This window comes from Bombus pascuorum, chromosome 8, assembly GCF_905332965.1.
Source record: "Bombus pascuorum chromosome 8, iyBomPasc1.1, whole genome shotgun sequence".
Classification (NCBI taxonomy): Eukaryota; Metazoa; Arthropoda; class Insecta; order Hymenoptera; family Apidae; genus Bombus; species Bombus pascuorum.
In genome coordinates, this window is record NC_083495.1 from 6,424,985 (window position 1) to 6,442,060 (window position 17,076).

At 40.3% G+C, this 17,076-nt stretch overlaps 1 protein-coding gene across 6 annotated transcripts in view; it reads right to left on the bottom strand.

Moving 5' to 3' along the window:
* The window catches only part of LOC132910107 (glutamate receptor ionotropic, kainate 2), a 165,386-nt gene extending 148,961 nt beyond the window's left edge, over positions 1 to 16,425 (bottom strand). For 5 of the 6 annotated variants that reach the window (XM_060965574.1, XM_060965573.1, XM_060965578.1 and 2 more), the window contains exons 1-2: positions 15,499 to 16,425; positions 7,532 to 7,815 (exon numbers count right to left, since the gene is read on the bottom strand). In XM_060965574.1, the coding sequence (XP_060821557.1) occupies positions 7,532 to 7,604 (73 nt within the window). In that variant the 5' untranslated portion in view covers positions 7,605 to 7,815; positions 15,499 to 16,425. The remainder of the gene's footprint in view (positions 1 to 7,531; positions 7,816 to 15,498) is intronic. The other variant, XM_060965575.1, reaches the window with a different exon arrangement.
* Between the last annotated feature and the right edge of the window lie 651 nt (positions 16,426 to 17,076).

Consider the following 17,076-nt stretch of genomic DNA (forward strand, 5'->3'; position numbering starts at 1 on the left):
AATCTGGATCAAGGCCCGTGTCGATGCTTACCTACTAGGAATTCCGATATTGCAACTCAGCGTTTCGCGCGCGAGCTCACCCTGTTCACCCAGCGCGCCCTTCCCTCCCCACCCAGTCCACCATGGCCGGTGTCGCGTTGGGTGCGGACATACGTATGCACGTGAAATCGACTAGGTGCATGTGTCCTCGATGTATGTGTGCTGCCAGGCGAAAGCGAGTACTCGACTAAAAGCGAACACGCCACGCTGCCGCGCCGAATCTAACACATCGAATGAATACTTCATACGTACACTGCCTCACCAAAGTATTTGGACACTAACCATACAACGATTTTATGTACGCTTTATGTGATTCGTTAAACATATCGAAATTTCATTAACAGTGTAACGAGACTCGACTATCATGATTATATTAAATTATATTATATTATTAAATTAGATCCCATTAAATGTTGAGGTTTATTAATATATAATAGATTATCGATTCAAATACTTTTGTGAGGTATAATATATATATCTTTGAATTTGTTTGAAACTTTATCAATATAATCATGTTAATCAATTGTCGTGATAACAATACTAACGAAATTTCAAAATGTTTCGTGCTACACACGTAACGTATTCGTAGAAGGTGACTATGATTGTCCGAGTGCTTTCGTGAGTCTGTGTAACACACGACTGAGAGAACACACGAAGTGGACGTTCTAACGAGTAGAAGTTTGACGGACGAACGGTTCGGAGCAACCGAGAGGGACGTGCAGCGAAGTTCCTGGCATTTGCATGAAAGGTATCGCGTTCGATTAACGGATTCTGGGTTAAAAATTGAATTATTCATGGCACCGTGAGGGGTGGCTGTTTAACTGTCACGAGGCGAGCTGTTGTAAAGCCTTGGATTTACAAGGACTAGGAATGATTTCGGTTAAACGTTATGGAAGTGGTTGGGGCTTAGGTAGATGAATCGATGGTCGGGGAGAACAGATTGAATTTCATGTTCTTCTGTACATAGTTTCAATAATAGTTAAAGGATTAAATTAATTAGCTGCCCATTCCTGCAACACGAAATCTGGTTGGGTTCTCATTTCCGCCGAAAAACACGAAACCAATCAAACCACCGTCCTACCTTCTCGTTCAGTCAATACGTTCTGTTAGGAAGGGAAGCATTTTCCAATAAAGACAAATAAAATTCTCTGATCGATCTTGCGTCCAACATTCTCCCGCTGGCTAAAATTCATCAGCTAAAAGAAACAACCTCATCGACTGGCCACTTTTCGCAACAAATAACGAGCGTTTCTTTAGTAATTTGTTTCGAAGGTGGGAAAACGAGTGGCTTGGCCGTTGACGACCTCGGAACAACAGAGCGTTCCCTAGACGCTCTTTATATGCGTCGTAAGTCGCAACTCCTATGAACTAAAAGCCAAGGATACTCTGGAGCTTTGCGTCGTCTTGGCAGCTATCTCTGCTCTAAGTTGACTCGTCGTCGACGCACGAAATAAAACGTTCAGTTTGATATGGCTCGCGTGGACGCTGAAAGGGGACGCATAAATTTCACGAGGCAACTCAGTCGCGCGATTGCACTCGCAATTACGGCCACTTCGCTGGTTCGAACCGGAATTGCAATCTCGCCCGGATGAATTATCTCGTTGGCGAGGCGCGTTCTTTGGAACCGTGTATGCCAGGCAAGTGACGACGCATTGTCTCGAGCACTCGCTGAGAATGAAGTGGTTTCATGGAACCTGCGAGTGGCTGTTTATCGTGTGCCCGTTTTTTTCTCTCTTTCAGTGTCACGTGGACACTGGAGAAGTAAGAGGAATTTTTTGATGATCGCGCTCCACGCTTTTTGCACCTTTTATCTAGATTCAAAACGATGTCTTGAATCGTTTTTAATCTCTCGACTATTTCGCTGATATCTATGTAAAAGTCGAGGAGCGATTTAATGGATTTCGCAAGATTTAACAGGTTTCATGGTTTTTGTTTCGTGGTTTCGCTTTTCGCTGTGCGTTTTATACAATACGTTACGGAATTAGATCCGGTTTTCGGGATATTTATAGAGTTATTCTTCGGTCGAGATAAGAATCTCGCGGAACGCGAATAGTCGACCGATCATTTTCCATACCTGAGACTTTTCCCGTGACATTTATCATTATTTCTTTCCTACTGGATCGAGTCGCTGGTATTCAGGGATTGTCAAGAGAATAAGATATCGTTAAGGCGGAACGCTCGAACTGTTGGCTGGAAGTTCCAGTGAAAGGTGTTATTACGAATAATTTCCTCCTGCCGGAAAGCACACGCAACGCGTTTCATAGTGGAACATATGCTACAAAATTGATTTTATCCGACTTTGGAATAGCATGCGAATCTTGTCGATTTTTGATATCTACGTAGCTTTTGTTACGAACTATTCTATTTTTCGTCGTGTCCAAAAAACACGTTTACAACCAGACAAAAACATACAAATATGAAACTTAATTTCGATAGAAAATATGCAATCCACCGATCGGCGATTGTGTAAATTCCAAAGTTAAAACAAACTCCAATCGGTAATAGAGTAATATCGCGTAGTTTTGGTGTAGACGCACGAATAAACACGAAAATAAACAATCGGCTTAAACTCCATCTGCTCAATCGAATATCGCCGTTCGATATATTTATTTCTTTTCATTCGACTTTCACGTAACACAATCACAGACAAACACAGAGAAACGGGTCAAATACTCGTAAATAACAGATAGTTCGATAGCGTCGTCAGGGTATTACGCGATTATCGAGAAGCAGCTAGATTCAAAGGAAGAGAAATCTGAATGAGTAGGATAACGATAGAAGGACGAACTAAATTTCAGAGCCACGAGAAAACTACTTAACCGAATGATAAAATCTAAGTGCCTCGTTCCAAGCAATTTTCGCGAAACTTTAATGGAGACGCCTTGCCGCTCGCACAGATAAAGATGCTTTATCGACTACTCGAGTAATCATCTCGCTCTTTACATGAATTAACAGATTCGAATCACTTCGATTCTTGATCCTTCGATCGAAGATTTTAACATGTTCCGTATTGGACCGATTTCATGTGATTTGTCATTGGTATGTTATCGATGATGTACGTACGTAGTATATGGTTAGAAAATTACAAAAATATTATTGTAGAGAAAAAGCTTTGATCCACAAAAGATTGCAAGGTACGTCATAATTGCGTATAGAAGATGATACTAGAAAGATCTTCATAATTCTGTTTCTTTTTATAGTCATTGTACAAAGTTGGATGTTCAGTGTTGATGATCACTGCTGGGCTTGTTAATCAAAAGCTTCAAAATGTTCGTTCCCATAAAGTCCATACAGTTGCCAAAGTTTAGTCCTTAACCCTAAGAGAATAAGATTACGAACGCTTAAACAACAATTAAGTTCTGACACTTCCGTTGTCCTAAAGCGAACAGTACTTACAATAAACTAAATATTTGAACGCTCAGAAATATACTTAGATTATAAACTTAGAAGAGTCGTGACACGTACTTCGATTCTAAAAAAGATACATCCAATTAAATTGTACCCTTCGATCCAGCCATGTTCCCATAAAGCAGAACTTCTTGGTTGGAAATACGGCAAGATCGTCATAGAATACCGGCTTCTTCTCTGACACTGAGCAACCACACCTTCGTAGAGCTTCTAAGCACATTATAATTCCCCGTAGTCGGTAGTCGAGTTATAAATCTTTAATACTGTTAGCACCACAGCGATGCGCCTTCGTTCCGGACTTCATTAGGGTTTATTTTACGACGTGGAATATTCAGCAGGAAGGAAGAGATCCACAGGCTTAACGGAGGAGTGCATTTTTCGACCCGCGTCCCCTTGCCTCCTCTCGAAAAGACCTTCCGTGAGTGCCGGAAAGGGAGGATGACGCGTCGCATCTTCGTCGTTAACGATATCGATCCGCGAATCTAATGCTAGCAACTCGACTGATTCGCACGGCCGCGAGGGTAATTAAAGTCGCGGGAGTGCTCGTCGGAAATTCGCCAACTTATATTTGCGGAACGTGCCTCGCGAACATCGTCCGGGGATGGAAGGTGAAAGCTCGCCCCTTTTCGTTCTACGTGACACGGTTCCACAGATCTATGTGACGAAGCTTTTACCCGGCGCTGCGTATTACACAGAATATCATAAAATATGTTTGGGATATTTATAGAGTCGGTTTTGAACATCAAAACGATGAGAAAATGTTGAATACAAAAATATCGTTTGAGATTTACTTGGAAATAATGTTATTTTACGCTAGAGATATATAATGGTTGGTATGGATAAATCTGTTGACGAATCTTTCTCACTTGATGTTTTCAAAGAGAAGTCTGTTCTGTGATAGACTTAAGAGATAATTATTAAACAGAGAATTAGTAACGCAGTCGATGGATTATAATAACGAATAAATTTGCCAAGTATCGTGCTTTGTACATATTCCATCGTCTCAATCAATGGAATCAATAAATCAATGTAAAGCAAACTGGAAACGTAAGATCTTCAAATCTTGTATCAGTTGCATCGATTTAATCTGCCGAAGGAAGCAGAATACCGTATACGTAATCCTGATTTTTAGGATACCTTAACCAAATTATTGAATAAAAATATATTCCCATTAAGAAATTCACGATATTCGTTTCGAGCAATGACTGGTCACGTGAAATTTTGATTCTGTGAGTTTTCCTCGAAGAATCGAACGTTTCGAGACATCGACGAAAGTCATGCGATATCGAAGCAAGTCCCGTGTGTTGAATCACGATGAGCTATTCACACGATTCGTGCGGAAAATGAGCTTTTTCAGGTGCAACACAACAGTGTTCCGCTGTTTCTCATCGAGATCCCGAATAAGATTCTCTTCCAACTTGAAGGCTAGAGAGGGAATAGAATTCCCGAAGCTTGTGCACGAATGACAATGTATCAAAAGATCGATGTTGTCTCCGCTGGAAGAAACTGTCTCATCGAGATCGTACATCAGCGTCGAGCTGATTACTCTAGTCGAATAAGGAGGAAATCCTATTTAGTTGTGATACTTCTTAGAGAAAATGTTATTAACTCTTTGCCAAGATTACTACGGCCTAATTGCGTTTAGTTTAAACTTTTATCTTAGTTAAAACTAGTTTATTAGTTTAAAATCGTTGCTACATCTTTCTTTGTATCATGCATTTTAGGGGAAATGTTTTTTGTTTATTTGCAAGATTAATTAATATACATAGTAGGCCTTAAAAATAATTTATTAATAAAAATTATATCAATTATATCAATTATATCAAAATCAAAGATACAATTTCTATGTACCCAATGCTAATTAATGTCCAGTTTTAATTACTGTTAATATTGGAATTGTATTCCGCAATGTCCAAATCCATAATACTACTGGATGTTGCAATAGTGACAATGGCTAGTAATCTCAGCACTGTATAGCATAAATGTACATTAATTGATAGGTATCTTGTATATCAGGTCTGTGTTCATATAGACCCTGAAATCTTCCCCTTTGATCAGAAGCCGAGCTATTTCAAATTAATTAATTAATCCTGAAGTTTCCCTAGATCGACTAGCTCACGTAAATACTTGAACATTTATCATAAAAAACTTGTATATAAAATATTATGAAATATTCGTTAACGTAAAATTGACATAGGCACGACATATAAAAATTCACTAAGTTTTATAAAAAAAACAGAAGGCTGGTGAAAATATATAATTTAAAAATTGAATAAAAAGATATAGTCTCGATAAAACGAAAAACGTGATTCATCGTGTTTTTCTTCTTTGGTCTTCGAAAGTATTCGAATACTTTCCTAAACTATTCTGTAGAGTCTCTCTTATCTTAATTTCTTCCAAATTGAATTAATCAAATCAGAATTTCCCTAAAATTCCATCCTTCCTATGATTAGAATACTCCAACAACCCCATTTCTAGATTTCTCCACGCTGGCACCCCCTTAATCACGGTCTGGCCTCACTCGTCAACATAGTATGGTTCAAATTGCGGCTAAGTTTCCCCGGGGCGGTTCACCGCGTGGAAATTCTTGCAATTACACCGGGAGGAAAGTTTTGGTCGCGTGACCAGGACGCGATGATGGCCAGGGGTGAACGTGTGTACCTCTGAGGAGCGACGTTTTCGGATGTACGGTCCCCTCGTCGAAGCTGTGCGCGGAATAGCAAAGAGGGTGGACTGATGAAGTCGCACTATCCCGCTAACAGGTGAAGATTCGATCCTCTGTAGTCACCTTGCGGGGCCCTCCCTGATTCTCTCTGTCGCAGAACGTACGCTCGAGAGTGCGGTCACGTAGCGACCAGCCAGCGAGTTAAATTTTTCAGTGTCCTGTTTCGTAGGAGTTACGTCCTCCATTATGGAAACTTTCCCCTGAGCGGCAAAGCTCTTAGAGATCATGGAAGCGACTTAACCGGTAAGAGGTACTCGGTTTAAAGGATGAATCACATTGTAAGAGAATCGTTTGCTTGCTACCCGACCGCATAGTATGCGGCATGCAAACCGAGATCTCTGTTCCTGAAAAAGCTTTTACCAAGCTTTCCACATTGGGTAACTAATCAGTTGAGCTGGTATATTAATTGATAAATGTACGCGGAGCAGGAAGCTTAAGGCAATTCTAGAGATTATAACGAAAAGGACGTGGAAGTCCAGGGGCAAATTTCGGATATAACGTTGTGTGTGGATGTATTATACATATATTTGCGATTGATGAATTTTCTATTCACGTCGAGATGTATATTTCAAGATTAATTCGTTGGTTAAACAGTCTTCAGAGCGGGCGAAAAGGCATATATGCGTGGATATGTGTATCGAAGCAACACGTAGACCCGCACCCGCAGCACTACTAGGGGCTAAATTAACTCGCGAGGCGGTTAATTAGTCAGGCTGTTAAATTCGGTGTATCAGAACGAAGATGTGTACCTTCATCAGCCACCGTGCGAAATTTTCGTGGATCAGAAGTACGGCACAAGAGAAAAGAATCTCGTGCTCGTTAATTAGTCGTAGAAGTAATTAAAACTCGTTTACTTCCAATCCGTCTATCAAAGATTAACTTCGACCCATTCAATAAATGTTCACCGTGGAACATTCTCTCTTTTCTCGTTCCTTCTCTCTTCCTTACTTTTTTCCTTCTTTTTGTTTTCCCTACGTTCGTTCCTAACGAGCAGAACCCACCGTGAAAAAGGTGCCGCGAGATAAATTTAATTACTCACCACAACATCCTTACCCGCGTAACCGTGTCGAATACATAGATAATCGTATAAAATTCATCCCAATTTCGCGACCAATCATCGCACCACGTATATTGTAAATTATTTCGTTCCTGTCAATTATAGAGGAGCGTAAATCTCGAAAAATCTCTCAGGATTTATATCTAATTAACGCGATACACAAGGATTATGTAAATTTGCATTTATTTAAATTTGCAAGAGACGAACATTCGCCAACTAATTTTCAATTTTTTTTTCGGTAATTTTTAATTTTGTCGCTTTTGATAACACGTTAAAAAAATGTAGCCATCGATTCGACTCACCGATTCTGATGACCGGTGGCAGCGACATGGCAGTGGTGACCAGGATGACAATGATGGCGAACAAAAGTGCCATTGTGCTCGACGTAAGCTCAACTCGCACCTCACTATGACATCGTTCTTGCGTACTCCGTTTCGGGGCAGAATGCGATACCAGCAGCCGAAAGAACCATATGAATACACGAAAACTAGGATTATTCACGAACACTTTAACACGGAACCGCACATTGCCGGAGCCTCGCCGCGCACATTGATGCAAATCCTCAGAGGACCTTCATTGTCCATACCTGAAACGATACAAGATATTTTATTGCAAATGGAATTCACCTGTTCCAGTTATTTTAAGTTATTTGTTCTAGATTCCTAATAATTGTACTGCGAGTATAGATTCAAATTTCTACCGTTACGTGCGCACTTAAAAAATTAGGACCTAGACAGAAACTTGTTTCACCTATTCGATAGACGCAACGAATGCAGTTTGAATATCTTAAATATATTTGCATATTACGCGTATTCAACGCACCTTTATACTTTTAAATTTTCCACTTGGAATACGAGCTTACGAATCTACAATTTACCAATAATTTATTTTCCTGCATATTATCTACCAATATGAATATTTCCATTAATTCCAACTTTACAAACAGCTATACTGTCCATGTCATCCATATCAATTTTTTATCGATATGCTTTTCATTCCGAGATATTAAAGAACGCGAATTCTAGATAAAGTGGGCAGAATTTCGGGAAAACGAGGAAGCAATGTCAGACGAACCGGCATTCTCATTAGGTAGGTATCGATTATCGAAAAACATCGGTAAGTCTCTTTGGAAGCGTTCAATGGTGGCCACATCGCCGTGTGTACATATGATCCGTCATTATGCGAAAGGGAGACCAGGTGCACACAGGGAATCGTGTTGGTAGAATCATGCAGGCCAGACCGCTCGGATATCATTGGCTATCCGGTATAATTTCGCGGACATCACGTATGAACTCTACCTCCATCTTCTGCATGTGTATAAGTTTGTCGATGAGACCCAATGCACGCCATCAGTTTAATAGGAAGCTTCCCAGCGTGTATAAGCTACGAGCATAAATCACTATGTGCATCTTGGAGCAACGATGCGTCAATTGAATTCACGCTCGAAAAAACAACAAAACTGGGATACACTCAACGCGATACAAAACGCTCCTGAAGCGATATTGTCACTAGCGAGTTCCGTTCGATTTGATTTGTTGGGAAAAGGTCGGTTTTGTTTGAGTGGCGATTTCGTCGAAAGTGGTGGAGCAATATCTTCTGGTAATTGAACTTTTCAGGAATTCCTCCTCCTCGGTTCTTTCTTTTCTTTTTTTTTTTTTTTTTTTTTTTTTTTTTCTGTTTGGAGATATATATCATGATTCAGCGGATACGTTTTAGCGAAAGAAGGATTATATAATTCTATCGAAGAATCTAGATTACCGAGGGGAAAAGTCGTTATTGAAAGCGACTAGGTACTTCCTTTCGATAACTAAATCTTTGAAATTCTCGCAACACTTATTTTTCTACTTGTATTCGAGAATAATAGAGTACGGTGTTTAATAGGATAGTTATATAATGAACGAATCTAATGGGATTTCTTTTCCATTCGGTGTTTATATTGCAAACGAGCTCCCAGTTTCTCGAATTAACTCATTTAGGCGTTAATCACAATGGAAGCGTATAACATAAAAAGTTGCGTGGTACACATGCGGCGTAAAAGTCACGTGGACCGCGCACGGTTCATTTGCATGCAGGTCAAGTGAAACGTTAACGCGATTACGCGTGCAATTTGCAAACGTGCGACACGTGTAGGGATAGTTATCGATGAAAATGGCGCGCGAATATCGCGGGAATGTACTCGGTACGTGTCAATTAACAATTATAATTGCGTTCGGTCCGATGTAAAACGAGCAAACCTGTATAATTCGTCTAATGGCCAACGTAAAGGCTTCGTTGAAAGTGTTTTAATGACCATAGGAAAAGTACTCTTGTCCTGACGTAATTGAAAACGCTTCGCCGCCGTTATTAAGGTTAACTGTTGTTATATCTACGGCGAGATAATGGAGGGATTTATCGTTTGTTTAAACTCACGGTCCTCTTGCTGCGTCTTGTTGTTAACAGTGAAATGTAATCTGTGCCAACAGAACGCTTAATTATGCTAACAATAATGGTTATATATTCAGTCGTTTCCGCAAACACGACGCAGTAGGAACAGCCGCAAGGATACTCTATTTCCACACGATAGAATTCATAAATTAATTTTTTTATATTCCGATATGATAATTAGAAATTAGCTATTATTTCTGTAGAGAACTTGAGTAGGATGGTTGATCGTGAGATTTATTAGACGAGATTGCTCGTTGTTGAAACCACCGAGTATATCTAAAATAATTAAATAAATAAATACAGACGATAATCGCTCGTACTAACAGGTTCGCTACAGACAATATAAACGTTGCAAAATAAGATCGCTGATAGATAATACTCGTTAGATACTCGTCGATAACTGCTAGATAATTGAATTTGTAACTGGGAGAGCCAGAAAATTCAAATTCGAGTTTGCTTGATGGTTCCACATAGCGGCGACATTGTTTTGCCCGGAGTTTATTTATTATTACATCACGTGTATCCTAAGGATATTGATACTCCGAGGTAAAACAACAACATGATTTGAATTGTTCTCTAGCTCATGTGCCGCTACATATTTTTGCACATTATAAAAGGAATTTGCTTTAATCTTAAATTTGTATTTCCGTGATATTTACTTCTAGTTACAGTACCGTGCGAGGATCTTAAACTATTTAAGAAATGGAGATGTTTTGTGTTTTTAAATAAATATAATGATACTTAACGTCGCCTTAAATCTGTTGTCACTTCTTAGGAAGTTTTCAGTTAAAAAATTAATTTAATCGGGACATTTATCGAAATGTCTATAAACAATTAACAAAACAGGAAAAACAACAGACAAATAACACTGTAAAGGATTTCTGAAGATTCATTTCTATATAACATTTTATATAACAGTAAGTAGAAATACTTTCTCAAATAGTTGTCGTTATAAGATCAGTATCGTCTATGATTTAGAAGTTTTGCGCAGTGTCTACTGTACATAACGTTTCCACCTCGACATTTTGAGATCACAAAATGAACTTGTCTGCAGAGAAACTTGACACTTTTAGAAGAAATTTCTTCAACGTTTCTGTCGGATATTTCGATAAAGTGTCTTGCAGCTGTCATTCGAAATACAATTACATTTCGAACTTTAATATATCACGTCTACACGGTCTCGATCATGGAAACCATCGGACTACGTCACGTAAGGTCATCTCTGGATAAAAATCTCGCAGCTGTTCGATTCCTCTGATCAGCGTTTGATCGATAGAAACGCACCGAGCGTATAAAAGGGCCTTCATAGCAAAGTACTGAGCTCGGTGTCGTTGCCACATGCAGCTCACGCTTCCGCTATTAGAGTTAACCTAAACGGATTTACGCTAACCCAATTTAGCGATGGGTAACTTTGCCCCTAGCCGTGTTTGTTTGCCGTTTCTCCACGGCCGGCCTTAAGCGCGCCGCTTGATTACGTGTCTGTCTCCGAATCGCCCTTGTTTTCCTATTCTCCATTCTTCTTTTTCCTTAGAAACGTCAACTCCGCCATTATCTTCCCTCTCGCTGATTTCTCTGTCTCTATTCGGCTAGATTTTATCAGCCATCGCGAAACTTCACGTGGTTTACGACTCACGGAGTCATTTCCTTCTTTTTAGCGATTTTTCATGGTGTATCCCAGTGAATATTACCGACGAAATAGCGGAGGCCCGAGGATTACGCTTCGTCGACGATCGACGTAAACGACAAAATCGATCATTTATTGCGGTTTTATTTCGGGTCGCTCGTGAATTCAATCGATCGATAATCCATCACCATTTGTTAGAACACGCGACACCGGTAAGTGAAATCGCTCATAGTAATTTAGAAAATTTGATCGGCTTGCTCTGACGAACAGTGATCATCCGAAATATTTCCCGGGCCCATTCCTTCCGGATCAGCAAATCACGCAATAAGATTGCGCCAATTACCATCGGATTTCATCGAGGGGGTCGAAAGTTTGTCAATGTTAACGAAGAAACTCGGTGAGTTTGATCGTTGTCTCACTGCCCTCAGTTTCATTCTTGTTATTATCGGAGGATATTGTACGTAAAAAATATTCCCTTTATTTTCGAAGACTGCCGCGTGAAGTATTCTTCGACTGGCAAGGAAAAATAGCGGGAAGGCAATTGAATTTTTTCAAATCCATGAGAACGTATCGGTTCTACAGTCTTGCCATTTCCGAGGGTTGTAACGTACGATTTCTGGGAAATAAAAACGTATCTTAACAGATATGTATTGGGCAGCTGCCAGACACCTGTCTACTTAACGTTTCCCCCTCGACATTAATATTTTGTAACCTGCCTGATATACGATTTTTAATATAACCTTTTAATGCAACTAAAAATTCACGTTTGATGGTTTCCCTTGACAAAAAAAAAAAAAAAAAAAGAAAACGCTGAACAGCATTAAGGAGCGTAAAGTTAGCTTCCTTTGTACGTTTCGAGGAGATGTAGCTAAGATACTTTCGATTCGAAATGGTGAATAAAGATTGAGAAAAACTTCGATATTCTTTTGTTACTCGCCTAACGTTTTACTTCCGCATAGAATTAACCTAGCGAAGCAGTGATTCGTAAACGAAGAACGGACAGTAAGCTGTAACGATACATTGTAACGGTTCATCGTCCTTGTGTTTTGTGCCAGGTTGAAAAAAAGTGGACATGGAAAAGAGATAAGGCAAGGAAAGGAGAAGCAACGATGAGACGAGGCTTTCGTTATCAAAGGCGTCCGGGCAAAAAAAGGCGGAGGAGATGGTTTAATTAATTTTGTTGCGAGGCAGTTTATTAGCATCATCCGGCTTATGCAATTCTCGCTCGTAAAATAAAGAATCCAGTGAATTACTGACGTAATAAACAGTTTCAGGATATAACATGTGACCTTCTCGCAAGGAAAAGAAAGGTGCAAGAAGGTTTAATTAATATTGCTACTGAGAAATTCTTTGTTAAAAACAGAATTTTCTTCTTAATCAACATGCGCTTCAATATTCTTTTGCTTTGTAACAAAACTAAAGTTATTCCGACAGAAGAATTCTGAGATCTTCAGGGCGTCATCGGCAGATACAAAAGGAGCGAGAAATCGCAAAAGTTATTATGTAAGCGATCCTCGTGATCGGTGAACTTTATCGTCGTCGCTACGAAACTCGACTACACGCTATATGTACTTGCTCGACTCGTTTTATCATCTCGAAAGCTTCCACGGAATTGTATATCCTTTTGTCGATCGTCTCCTTTCTGACACGCTCACTCTTCTTCTCTTCTCCGTTTCAGATCAGTTCGGAATTTTAATTATTTTTATATTATGATATTGTTTTGGATTTAGAGAGATTTGGGTAAAAGGAGAAGCGAAGAATGGAGATATATGTATATATTGAGAGAGAGATGGAACTTGATGTACGATGAATAAAATTTATAATGGAATATGGACTGAGCTTTTCGAGTGGGACAGCGTTTCAGTGACATAGATTAAATCCTTAATTCTATAGAAAATTATATATAAATATCCGTTAAATAGAACGTTTAGTAAGTATATTAATTTCGTCCTTCTTTTGTTATACGAGCCTATTGTATATGTATAGTATCGTTAAAAAGGACGATTGTATCGTTGCATAATGAAATATTAGAATTTAATTATAATAGAAAATGTACTTTAGCTACAGTAAGCGATTCTTTTCAGGCGATTATAGGCACCACAATTCCTTCACGTGAAACGCAAATGCAATTGTGCTAATTTACGGTACGCACTAAATACAAAGTCAGAAGGGATAATAAAATAGTTCCATTCGATAATTCCATTTCGAGCCGAACCTAGTTAATAGATTTTGGCATTAATTTATTGACAGGTGAGACTATAAATTATCCGCGTATTTCCCGCTGACGATATAGGTCATTCCAATTGTAATTATCATTCGCTTCCTGATTCTTGAAATCCTAACAACGATCGAATATAATTCTTCAGGGGAGACATGGAAATCTTCCAAAGGTGAAGTATATTTCAATTAACTTCTATCGTATATATTTGAAAAGTATATATTTTCCGGAAGAATGTGAAAAACTATATTTGGCAAGGCTCGCAAGCAAAAGTCGCGGCTAGCGAGATACAGATGGAGGAAGTTCTAAAACTGTCGAAACGAGAGCAAAGTTGGAAACGTCGTAGCACGGTTGCACGGTAATTGTCGTTATTCTTCGGATGTCTCGTCCTCGGCGAAACCCATTTTGCTTGCGTGGAAGCCCGAGAAATTGTCGAGAGAGGGAGAAAGACAGACAGACAGACAGAGAGAGAAAGAGAAAGAGAAAGAGAGAGAAGGATGGAGAGAGCAAACAAGTTAAAAAGACTACATTCCTATCGTGCGGTTCGAACACGCTTGTTCGTTCATAGGAATTGAAGATGCCATCACAACGATCGAATCATTGCCACGAACGCGTGTTGTACGATTTTGTTTTATATTTTTGAAGGGCCATTTTACAAGTCTTTGGTATTTAATTCGATTCACATTCGAAACGTGATCCTATACTCGCGAACAAAATTCCGTAACACAATATTGTAATTCAAGCGGAATTGTGTGAAGAGGGATTGGTTAGCAGAGTGGATGGTTTTCGAATAATTTCGAAACTAATTCTCCGCGGGAGAAAAGGGCCGTGCAACCATCGTGATTCATAATGAATTTTCTGAGGAAAGTAAGGCTGATCCACAGATAGAGACGTTGAACAGTAGCTACGCGTTTAAAGCATTCGTTGGATGTAATTAAATTAGACGAAACGTAGTTAGAGCAATGGTTCCATTCGTACCGTGCCTTTGACCCGAAATCGATTTCGAAACGATTCAACCCTGTTCGTAAATAGTGGCGCAGATTGCTTCGGTGGCAGTGACCAGAAATTTACCAAAGATATACATATGTAGCTTGCGCGTCGAGATCCCCTAAGTTGAAAGCGAAAGATGCTCGATCTTTGTCAAAAGCATGAGAAATATCTGTGAATTACTAAACATCGATCGTGCGTCAATTTATATATACGATTATCTCGTTATAATGTTAACAATAACAGTTATTTTACTAGTGGAAGTCAAGCGTGGAATTTGCAGAGACAGCATGGCGCCATCAACCATGAATTATAATTACGATTCGTTTTGTTTTGCAAATCGTGCGCACCGACGAACGCCTATCGACTCGTCGATTGAAAAACGTTCAACACCGTCAACGTCTAAATCGATACATAAACGACATTCATATTGAAACTTGAGCGAACTCGTTTCGCTAGAAATCGAAGTTTTGCAAACGATCGTGCTTATCGAGAGCGTTCGCGGAGGTCTTATTAAACTTTGCCAACGGAAATTGTATCTGCATGAAAACGACGATGAAAATGACGAGTAGAGGAAGGCGATAAGAGAAGGGAAAGAGGGTGGGAAACTGGTTCATTGACCATTAATCCTAACCGGTCGGAAACCATTGGAAATTCACGCGTATCTCTGCGTTTCAGCCGAAGCTGTACATAAACCACGAACATGGCTAATACTGCTGATCGTCGCGTGAAAAACTATCGATAATCGCGACTGATGACACTAACGCATAGTTAGTCGTCGATCACACATCGACACCTGAATTACTAGCGGTTCGGGAAAAAATAAAAAGAGTATCGCTTCGAACGCCGAGTAAACAAATTGCCTTTGGTTCAAGGCCAGCGTAGAATCCCTTTTGTTCATAAATCACCTACGTTCTCCTCATTTCTATTCTTAAATTCTTGTCTACACCTTGGAAAAACCACGAAAAACCATTGCGAATATGTTTGTCTGCAAACGGTTATACGCGAGTACTCACATTTCTCCCCTTCGCGCCAGACACCGTCAAATATTCATCTAAGCCAGGTAACGAGTCCTCACTTCACTCGTCCGTCTACCTTGCTACGGAAGCACCCTGTCGACGCTTTGAACCACTAGACACTCGCGTTTCAACGTTCACTGCACGAGGCTTGTCCTGCGTAGCATGCTTCACGCCGGAATCGAAGCTCCGTGATCGGATGTCAGGCCGGAAATCTGATTCGCAACGAACCACAGGGTAAGAAAGAGGGAGGCAAAGTAATTTTATCAGGACGATCTAGTCAATTCTTTCTCGTTAACGCGAGATGGTACCATGGAATCACGTCGATCCAATACGATAGGCCAGTTACACCGGTCGTTATCGTCCTCGTCGTACGTGATCATCGGATATGTTCATCCCGATAACCGTAGCTGAGTATTATCTGCAGCGAATTCTCGTTGTCCTGCGGGTTGTCATAGCGGGTTGGCGGATCGGCTCGAAAATTCTCAGATCGCAGGACTTTCCTTAACGCTCATACATTATAGTAGTTTCCATCGGAAAGCGGTAGAGTTCGAGAATCGGTACACGCGGGCAACCGATACGCGATATCTTTCAAATATTCGAGATACTTGGAGCTAAATACTATTCACTTGGTGTTTAATCTCTGACGTCTAATCGACGAGTAAACTTCATCGTGCCCTCATGTTCACCATTCATCCTCTGATACATCGCCTTTTCGTAAAATACATTAAAATACATGAAATAAGATAATCGTTCCGATTAATTCCCTTTATGAGTTTCAGCCTCGAGATTTATTAATTAGAACACGCCTAGAATTCTCCGCCACAGCCACTTCAACCCCTTCGTCGATCTCCCTCCAACTCTCTCCATAAACACTCTTGGAACACTCGGTAGATTAATTTTCCTGGTCCCGAAACAAAGCTACGTACACATTCGTGAATACATCCGATCCTCGAGGGTCGAACAGACACGCGATCGAGAACACCTCCCCGTTTTTAGTACGCGCGGTCCGACGATCGCGAAAGACGCGCGGGCACTGGCTGCGCCAGGACGATCTACCACCCCCGGACGAGTGCGCGGACCGCTATCGGAGGAGGTGGTGGATGGCTTTCGAGGGGTGGCCGTGCGAGAAAGAGGGACAACAGGGTGGATACGCGGCGCGACGAGAAACGAAAGGGGAGGCTGGCGCGCACGCAACGCACGGAATCTTTAGCCCCTTTGCTTCATAGTCCGAAGATACCCTGACAGGAACAACCTAAGTCGACTGTATTATCTGGGTTACTGGACTCTCTCGCGACGTCGACCCTGACCAAGCTGCGAATTAAACCAACCACGGTTCAAGGTGTTTTAATGTCTGAGACAATGAGGTGACATAGGGGGTGAAGTTGTTTGGGGAAGAAAGCGTTGCTGGATAATGTGGACGAAAACGTAAGTATTGGCGAAGTTGATTTGATAGGTACAAAAGAAAGTACGATATAAAGAAGCTGCTTTATGCGAAAGTATGACTTACGAATAATATTTTTATGTTAGTTATGTAAGTTTAAGTGTGACAGATAAATTGTTATATTTTTATAGCTA